The 9,473-nt window shown below is 39.1% G+C and overlaps 1 protein-coding gene and 1 long non-coding RNA gene across 2 annotated transcripts; both read left to right on the forward strand.

The window, feature by feature from the left end:
- Nucleotides 1-621: 621 nt before the first annotated feature.
- On the forward strand, nt 622-8,215 carry LOC122074442. Its single transcript, XM_042639250.1, has 5 exons — nt 622-763; nt 1,669-1,953; nt 6,496-7,128; nt 7,270-8,139; nt 8,205-8,215. The coding sequence occupies exons 1-5, from the start codon at nt 622-624 to the stop codon at nt 8,213-8,215; spliced, it is 1,941 nt and encodes a 646-aa protein (XP_042495184.1).
- Nucleotides 8,216-8,367: 152 nt separating this feature from the next.
- LOC122073303 lies at nt 8,368-8,675 on the forward strand. The gene is made up of 2 exons (XR_006138750.1): nt 8,368-8,431; nt 8,516-8,675. It is a non-coding gene; the product is annotated as an uncharacterized LOC122073303 (long non-coding RNA).
- The last annotated feature ends 798 nt before the right edge of the window (nt 8,676-9,473 follow it).

Genomic DNA, 9,473 nt, shown 5'->3' on the forward strand with positions numbered 1-9,473 from the left:
TTTTCCTGTTCCAGTCTTTGGTTGTATGTGTTTTGTCCATAATTTGCATGTGCAAGTAGATAAACTGTCTCCTAGGTCTACTAAGTGCATTTTTTTTTTTGTTATTCACGTCCTTAGAAAGGGTATAAGTGCTATAACCCCATTACTCACAGAAACTTTGTTAGTGCCGATGTAATCTTCTTTGAAGGCACATCATTCTTTTCTCCTCAGGTGTCCCAGTCTGGTATGGAGTGGACTTCTCCATCTCCTCCACCCATTCCATCTCTCATAACCTTCCCTGATGTGCCCAGTGCAAGTGACTCACCTCCTCTATAGGTTTATCAGCGCAAGAAGAAGGTTGGACAGCCGAGTGGAGAAACCAATACTCCAGATGACTCACTTCCTCCACTGCCGCCTTTCTCTGGTGAAGCTCCTCCTTCTCCGCCTGATGACTCACCAATTGCTCAAAGGAAAGGTACACGTTCTTGTACTAAAAAATCTATGGTCGTGTATCCTATTGATAACTTTGTTTCCTTGTCTCATCTTCCCTCTCCCATCCATGGTCTTGCCTTGTCACTTTCTACTAACCCTATTCCCCGCACCCATAATGATTCCCTAACTATTCCTGGATGGAAAGTTGTCATGGATGTAGAAATGGATGCTCTCTTGATTCGTGGTACCGGGAGTTTGGTAGATTTACCTCCTAGTAAGGATTTGGTGAAGTGTCGTTGGGTGTACACCGTTAAGTATCACTCTGATGGCTCTGTTGAGCAGTTGAAAGACCGTATGGTTGCCAAGGGGTATACTCAGACATATGGAGTTGATTATTTTGTGACCTTCTCCCCGGTTGCTATACTGAACTCTATTCGTCTACTTATTTCTTTTGCTGTCAACTTTGATTGGCCCTTGTCTCAATTGGACATCAAGAATGCCTTCTTGTATGGTGATCTACAGGAAGAGGTGATGGAGTAGCCTTAGGGAGAAGAGGGAAAATCGCACAAGAGGGGGAAGGGATCACACACCACACACGAATTCACTAATTTTAAAATTTAAATTCACACTTAAAAAGTTAAAAATAAAACATTGAGTTATGTAAGTATATAAAGGGAAAGTAAAAATTTACTCCTACTTAGACTCTAATACTGAAATAAACTCCTACTTAGACTCCAAACATAAACTTACTTCTATACCGCCTACGTATCCTACTCAAAGACAAATAAAAGACATAATGTAAAACTAACTACCACCAGCCCTTGTTGGACCAAAAACCTGGGCTGGACCGGTTATTCTTGGCCCTTGGCTTCCACAATCGGTCCTGCTAGTCCAACCAGGTAAGTGCAACTATATCTACATCAGCTCTCCCCCTTCTAAAAAGAACTCAACTCCATCGAGTTTGGATGAGGTCCAAGAATGTCGTTGAGTCGATGCGCTTGATGAGAAAAGTACCAACTATCTTCTTGAGCTTGAGAAGGGGAAGATCCTTTGCTGGAAGGAACTTCATCTCGAGGCCACCATGCTAAAAAGTGTATGTATTGTCATATCCACAGTGCTTGGCTTTCTTGTCGAACAACCATGGCCGCCCCAGGGAGATCTCATTGAACCTGATCGATCAGTCCACCAATGGAATACGTGAGCAAACACCTTTCATGAATTTCCAGATTATTGTTGTTCACCCACCCAACCTTGCAGGGATTCAGATGAGGCTTAGTTTTCAGTTCCAACTTGCAAACAACATCTTCAGAAACAACATTGGTATAACTGCCGAGGTCGATCATCATATTGCACAAACTATCATTGCATCACACCCTGGTTTGAAAGATACTGTTACGGCGCCAATCGTCCTCATGAATCTTCTGTGTAGTCAAAAGAGGACGGATCACATAGAACGGTCGAGGCTCACCATCACTATCACCATCATTAATCTCATTAGGATCATGATCACATTCAGCCTCCAGATTACTGTTCCTGTTTTCGGTTGGTCTTCTAGTACATAGGGTATAAAATTGTCCTTGTCGATGTAGGCTAATAACCGGTTAGGACATTGATTAGCTCTACACCTGTACCCCTTGCATGAGAAACATTGAATAGCCTCCTTTGGAAATGCTAAGTTCCTATCATAACCACACTAAGGTGAGGAGTATGACTGATTAGGTCGTGAAGATGACATGTGTGAATCACGACGAGGTGCAGAATACGTTCGGCTAGGTCGTGAAGATGCCATAGACGAAGCACTAGGCTGTGGTCTACTGATTGACTTTTCCTATTGAGATGATTGCGTCTGCATAGAACTAGAACCCCTAGGGAAAGCATCTGTAAATGGTTGTCGATTGTATGGACGTTTCAGACTCTCCTCAACCTGATATGCTACCCGGACAGCGTATTCCATTGTAGGTAGTCAGCTAGAGGCAAGGGCGGCACTAAGTTGAGGGTGCAAACCATTGCGGAATTGTGCCACCAATACTTCTTCATCTCACTCAAAATCTGAATGAGTAGCCAAATAATAGAACCTAGAAACATATTCTTCCACGGTCAAATTCTCTTGTTTCAACTGTGCAAACCTGAGATGCATCGTTGCTTGTAATCAGAAGGCAAGAATCTCCGGTTCATGACTTCATGTATTTCAGCCCAAGTAGTGACTAAACCAACGCCTCGGATTCGGTTCTGTTGCTATTGCTTGATTCATCAGATTCGGGCCGTGCCTTTCAATTTGGCCTCTGCAAATAGGATCTTTCAGGCCTCAGTCATCCCGTCCTATCTGAAGAATGTCTCTAGGTTGTGAATCCAGTCAAGGTACAATTCTGGATTATTGTCTCCATAAAAATCAAGGACATCCAATCTTGCTGCTCTTTCTATTCCATCATATCTACCAGTTCCATATGGTGGTGAAGGTGGTGGCGGTGGTGTATGATGTGGTGGTGGATCCTGTGGAATGGTGTTGGAAGAATCCCCAGATTGAATGGGACTCTTTCCTTTATCTGTTGCATCCAAACGAGTAATAAAAGATTGCATGGATTCCATCATTGTCATAATAGCTTCAAATTTTGCATCAGTTTCTCCCTTATAGGAGTTCAGTTGTTGAACAACTTCACTATTGGCTACCACGGTGATGATTAACAAAATTACACTCAAAGAATAATGGCAATATAGTAATTAGATGGAAACTTAAAGAGGAATGACAGAATGGTAATTATCTCTTTTTTTTCTCTTTTTCTTTTTTTCTTTTTTCTTTTTTAGGGATGGTAGAACTGTAAATAGTGAAGGTGCACTTTAAGTCACAAAGGAAGACACGTGTGGAGAAAGGGTCTAATTGGAAATAAAGAAGAATATAGGATAGAAAGGGACAAAGGATAATAGAAGGGGTTTGGGGGAAATAAACAGAATTAAAGGGGTAATTTTGAAAAAGAGAAAGTAGGAAAAAGGAAATAAAAAGGATGGGGTTGGAGGGTTTGGATTACCGACAAGAGGAGATATCTCTCCTTGGAGACGTTGGAGACTAAGAGCAATTAGCGGCAAGATTTGAGGCAAGCAATCGGCGACGGAAACCAGGTATGCCTGTTCGTCTCTCTCTGTCCCTACGTCTTCTCTCTCTACTTCTACCTCTTCTTCTTCTCTGAATCTTCTTCTTTTTTTCTGATTTCTGTTTCTCTTCTGTTATTCTTCTTCTTCTGTCTTCTACCTCTCTGATTTCTGTGGTCTCTTTTGTTTTTTTCTTCTTCTTCTTCTATTCTGCTCCTTCCGTCTTCTCTTCTTCTTCTTCATTATTTTTTTTTTTTTTTTTTTGGCTGTCGGCAGAAGAAAGAGGAGGCTGGGGGTGTTTTTTTTTTTTTCCTGATTCTGCTTGTTCTTTTCCACAACTGCTTCTTTCCTTTAGCTGCTTCTTTCTTCTCTTCTTCTTCTTCTTTTTTTATTTTTTTATTTTTTATTTTTCAGTCTCTGTCAATGGTATTTTTCAGGTAGAATTGAAATAGGGAGGAAGGAAAGAGCGATGGGGTATGGTAGGGCAGAATGGAGCTTGATGGTTATGGGAGGTGGAATGGAGTTGTGTTTGAGTAGGGTGACAGGGATGATAGGATCCTTCGGCTCTGATACGAAATTGATGGAGTAGCCTTAGGGAGATAATGGAAAATCGCACAAGAGGGGGAAGGGATCACACACCACACACGAATTCACTAATTCTAAAATTTAAATTCACTCTAAAAATTAAACATTGAGTTATGTAAGTATATGAAGGGAAAATAAAAAACTACTCCTACTTAGACTCTAATACTGAAATAAACTCCTACTTACACTCCAAGCATAAACCTACTTCTCTACCTCCTACGTATCCTACTCAAAGACAAATAAAAGACATAATGTAAAACTAACTACTACCAACCCTTGTTGGACCAAAAACCTGGGCTGAACAGGTTATTCTTGGCCCTTGGCTTCCACAACCGGTCCTACTGGTCCAACCAGGTAAGTGCAACAGTATCTACATCACTGTTTAGTAAGTCCAGCCCTATTAGAAGCATAGTTATTAAGGCGTTGGTAAGGCGCTAGTAAGGCGCCCAAAGGCCGTAAGCAAGTAGCACACATTAAAGGTATCACGTAAGGCGACCGCATCATAGTTGTCAAGGCGTCGCCTAGGCGTCCAAGCGTTTTTTTAGGGCCAGGGCGAGGGACGCCATTGCTGAAGTATAAAAGGCGGTCGCCTTTGGTATAAAGGCGTCCAAAAGGCGTTGCCTTGGTCGCCTTTATACCAAAGGCGACCGCCTTGGTGTATTTTTTTTTTTTTTTTTTTTTACTTTTACTTAATTATTTATTTTTTATATTCTGATTCTTAATTTTTCATTTGATGAAGTACAGGTTTTTAAAGGATGTGAGATACATGGAATCATTTACTCTCAAGTGAACAACAAAAAAAAAAGAAAAAGGTTTGGTGGTGGGGGGAAATAAAACATGCAAAGTTTTTTTAAAACCCTCCATTTCTCTCGTTCAGTCGTTCTCTCTACCGGCCGGTGACCTGCAACTGCCATTACAAACCGCTGTAATCGTCGGAGAACCGCTGTGATTCAACCGATCGATTGAACGCGACCCTGCGACTCTCTCTTCAACGTCCTCGAAAAAGGTATGTATGTTTGTTAATTTTTTTTTTTTCCCTCCCTGCTTCGTTTCGAGCTACGATTTCTTTTTTTTTTTTCTCCTCTTCTTCCTCCTCTCTTCTTCCCCATACCCTTTTTTTTTTCTTATTCATCATCTCCTCTTCTTCCTCTGCTTCTTCTCGCTAGTCTTTTTTTTTTTTTTTTTTTTTTTCTTTCTTCTTCTTCTTTTCCTCGGTTCTTCTCGTCTACGTTCTCCATATACTCACTCTTTTCTTCTTCTTCTCTTCTCCTTCTCCTTGCTTCTTCTTTCTACGCATCTTTTATTTTCTCTCTTTTCTTTTCTTCCATCTGCTTCTTCCCTACAGACCACCATTTTTTTCTTCTTCTCTTTCTTCCCCCTCCCCCTGCTCTTTTGTCGACGATTTTATTATTTTTTTTTTTTTTTTTTTTATTCCTCTCTTCTCTGCTCTCTCACAAATCTTTTTTTTTTTTTCTTCTTCTTCTTTCCCACACGCTCTTTCTTCTACGATCTTTTTTTTTTTCTTCTTCTTTCTTTCTTCCTCTGCTTCTTCTTCCTCTGCTTCTTCTTCTACGAATCTTCTTTTCTTTTTTTTTCCTTCTTCTTTCTTCCTCTGCTTCTTCTTCTACAAATCTTTTTTTTTTCTTCTTCTTTCTTCCTCTGCTTCTTCTTCGTCGACGACTTTTTTTTTTTTTTCTTCCCTCTCTCTCTTCTTCTTCTTCGTCTACTACTCTTTTGTTTTTCTCTTCTTCTTCCTCTCTTCTTCTTCTTTGTCTGCAACTGTGTTTTTTTTTTCCTCTTCTTCCCTTGCTTCTTCTTCGTCTACGGCTGGGGTTTTTTTTTTTTTTTTTCCTCCCTTCTTCCTCTGCTTCTTCTTCGTCTGCATCTGGTTTTTTTTTCCCCTCTGATGTTCTCAAATGCTGTAATCTGTACAGAAAAAATACAGATTACTTTTGATTTATGTGATAACCATGCTTTTTCTGTACAAAACATTTTCCCCTGCAAGTATATAGACTGTAATAGTGTAATCTGTAATTCTGTATTATGAATTTATGATTGCATGATTATTATTGTTGTGCATTAGTGCATTAGTGCATTAGTGCATTAGTGCATTAGTGAATTAGTTATTATTTTTTAGATTGTAAAGTGCATTGTAGATTGATATGCTTTTTCTTATTTTTTGTTACTTAGTTTCTCTTGTTGTTGTTCCTTATGTTTATGTAGTGCTGTAGTTTATTCAAATAGATATGGCTACTAGTGGTAGTGGCGGGCCATCTGCTAGCACTGGCGCATCAACATATGATCCAAGCAAAGATCCAACTAGGAAGGCCAAATCAAAAGACCCCGGGTGGAAGTATGGATATTGGCCAGATCTTAATGATAAGAACTTAGTGCGATGTACACTTTGTGGAAAAGATGCCAAAGGAGGAATCAAAAGGCTTAAGCAACATTTAATTGGTGGGTATGGAGATATATCAAAGTGCCCAAAGACAACTGCAGCAATCGCTAGAGAGATGCATGAAGCTATCATGCAAAATCAGAAGAGGAAGCCTGATGTATTTGATGAGGATTATTCTGTTGGTCATCAGGAGGGAGATGATTTTCCTGAAGAGATAGAAAGTGGAGGGCAACTCCAGTCTGGTGTACCAAGGCCCCCAACTATAGACTCCTCAATAAAGAACCTTGTACCAAGTTCTGGGACATCTTCCAAAATGAATAAAGCTAATGTTAATACACAAATGGCAGTAAAAGGTCCGATAGATTCTTATCTTAGACGGACTCCTAAAGAAATAGTTGGTGAGAGGAGGTCTAAAGGTTCTACCCAGACAACAATACAAAGCAGCTTAAGATCAAATGCAGACATAAAGAAAACTAATGCATATGTTGCAAAATGGTTTTATGAAGCTGGCATCCCATTCAATACTGTCAAGTTAAGGAGCTTTGAAGAGATGGTTGAAGCCATTGCACAGTTTGGGTCAGGATATAAGCCCCCTTCTTACCATGAGTTGAGAGTGCCCTTGCTACAGGATGAAAAAGCTCAGATTGACTGTATCAGGAAGAAATATGAAGATTATTGGAAAAGGCACGGGTGCACTCTTATGTCTGATGGGTGGACTGACAAGAGAGGTAGACACTTGATTAATGTCCTTGTCAATTGGCCATTGGGGACTTATTTTATGGGCTCTGTAGATGTATCTAGTGAGTCTCAATATGCAGCTATGTTATTTCAGCTGCTTGATAGTAAAATTGAAGAAATTAGGGAGGATAATGTGGTACAAGTAGTTACAGACAATGCAGCTAATTATGTTGCAACTGGTAGAATGTTGATGGAAAAACGGAGTAAGCTTTATTGGACTCCTTGTGCAGCTCATTGTTTGAACCTCATGTTAGAGGACATTGGCAAGTTGAAAGCTTATAAAACAACAATAGAGAGGGCAAAAACAATGACAAGTTTTATCTACAGCCATTACAAACTTGTTGATGCTTTGAAGAAAAAGACAAATGGAATAGATCTGGTGAGGTCTGGAGTTACAAGATTTGCTACCTCATTCTTGACACTACAAAGTTTGTATAAGAACAAGGATGCCTTGAAGCAATTATTTGTATCTGATGATTGGAATAGTTCTAAGTTGTCCAAGACAGAGGCAGGTAAGAAAGTACTTGAGACAATACTTGCACAAACATTCTGGAACAATGTACTAGATTGCTTAAGAGCATCCCAACCAATTTTAGTTGTCTTGAGGTTAGTAGATGGTGATAAGAGGCCTGCATTGCCTGAAGTTTATTTGGCAATGGAAATAGCAAAAAAAAAGATAAAAGTAAATTTTGCCAACAAAGAACGGTCATGGAAGAAGGTGTTAGCAATTATTGATGATCGTTGGGAGGTCCAAATGGATCGACCTTTATATGCTGCTGCCTTTTACCTAAATGCTAGCAAATATTTTGACTACATCAATGATGAGAGACTCCCTTTTGAAGAATCATGTAAAATACAAGATGCATTCATGTCAGTTATTGAAAGAATGGTGCCCGACTTAACTGTGCAAGACAAGATCATACGTGAGTCTCAATTGTACAGAAAATGTGAAGATAGCTTTTCAAGGAGTTTGGCTTTTAAACAACAGATAGTCGGTGAAGGAGCATTGGATCCTAGTAAGTACTAAGTATTTTTTTTTTTTTAATTTTAATAAGTATTTAACAATATGTGTATCTAATTTTTTCCTTATATATAGTCTCTTGGTGGCAAACACATGGATCTTCGGCCCCTACGCTTCAACAATATGCAATACGCATATTAGGCCTTCGTTGCTCCGCTTCCGGTTGTGAGCGCAATTGGAGCACATTTGATTTTGTACGTATGATCTTGTATATTAGTTTGTAATTATACTTTTTACATCTATTTCTTAACTTAAATAAAGAGTATTTATGGATTCAGATTCACACCAAGAAGAGGAATAGACTAGAACATCAGCGCTTGAATGATCTAGTCTATATCCAATACAATCGTCGGCTTCATTCAAAGTTCCAAGAAAGAAGGGAAAAAGGCAGCAATTGTGATCCATTAATTTTTGATGAAATGAATTGGAGTAATGAATGGATAACAGGGGATCAAGAAGATGGAGATTTAGTCCATCCTAGAGATGACCTCACATGGGGAGATGTTGATAGAGCAGTTGGTGCATCTACATCGGTGGGGGGTCGTAATTTACCTAGGAGGGCTCAAGGATCAACAAGTGCAGCCAATATTTGCTACACACGTCGTGGTAGGGGAAGGGCCACTATTGAGGAATCATCAGATGATGAAGTTGAAGAAGAGGTCCACAATGTGGTGCGTGATGATGAAGATATTGAAGAAGACTTTGGTGATGGGCCAACTGATTCTATGAATCAACAACAACAGGAGGGAGAAGAATTAGATGTTGATTTGTTAGCTTGATTATGGTTAAACAAGAACAAAGTTTAGCTTGATGGTTTATTTTGTTGTTTTAAAATTTATACTTTAAAGCTTACTAAAGTTTAGCATTTTGGTTTATTTTTATGTTTCTTAATTTCCATTAGGTGTTTTTAATTCTCCTCAGGTAGGATTGGAACCCATAGCCTATCACCTATCATGAGTCATGACTCATATATTAAGGAACAAGGTTTCTCTTGTTGCTTAGTGTTTTAGTATCACTAACTTATATGTATTGATTGACAGGGGGTTAAACATTAAAATATCATGGTTCATGGACTCATGGTCTATGATGGACTTTGTGGATCTCGTTTTGGGCATCATAGAGGTAAGTATATCTAACTACATACTTAAATAGTTAAATATTATATTATTTATAATATTTCATTAGGAATTATATGTTGTTATGCACTTATGCCTTCTGTTTAATTTATAGCTTTTT

This window comes from Macadamia integrifolia, chromosome 3 (genome assembly GCF_013358625.1).
Source record: "Macadamia integrifolia cultivar HAES 741 chromosome 3, SCU_Mint_v3, whole genome shotgun sequence".
Lineage (NCBI taxonomy): Eukaryota > Viridiplantae > Streptophyta > Magnoliopsida > Proteales > Proteaceae > Macadamia > Macadamia integrifolia.

What these genes read in the sequence shown, in the direction of transcription:
- LOC122074442 (XM_042639250.1), top strand. Translation starts at nt 622, where the DNA reads ATGGATGTAGAAATGGATGCTCTCTTGATTCGTGGTACCGGGAGTTTG. An exon ending in TGTTGAGCAGTTGAAAGACC is followed by an intron (nt 764 to 1,668) that starts GTATGGTTGCCA and finishes CCAACCTTGCAG; the next exon opens with GGATTCAGATGAGGCTTAGT. An exon ending in TGAAAAAGCTCAGATTGACT is followed by an intron (nt 7,129 to 7,269) that starts GTATCAGGAAGA and finishes TGGGCTCTGTAG; the next exon opens with ATGTATCTAGTGAGTCTCAA.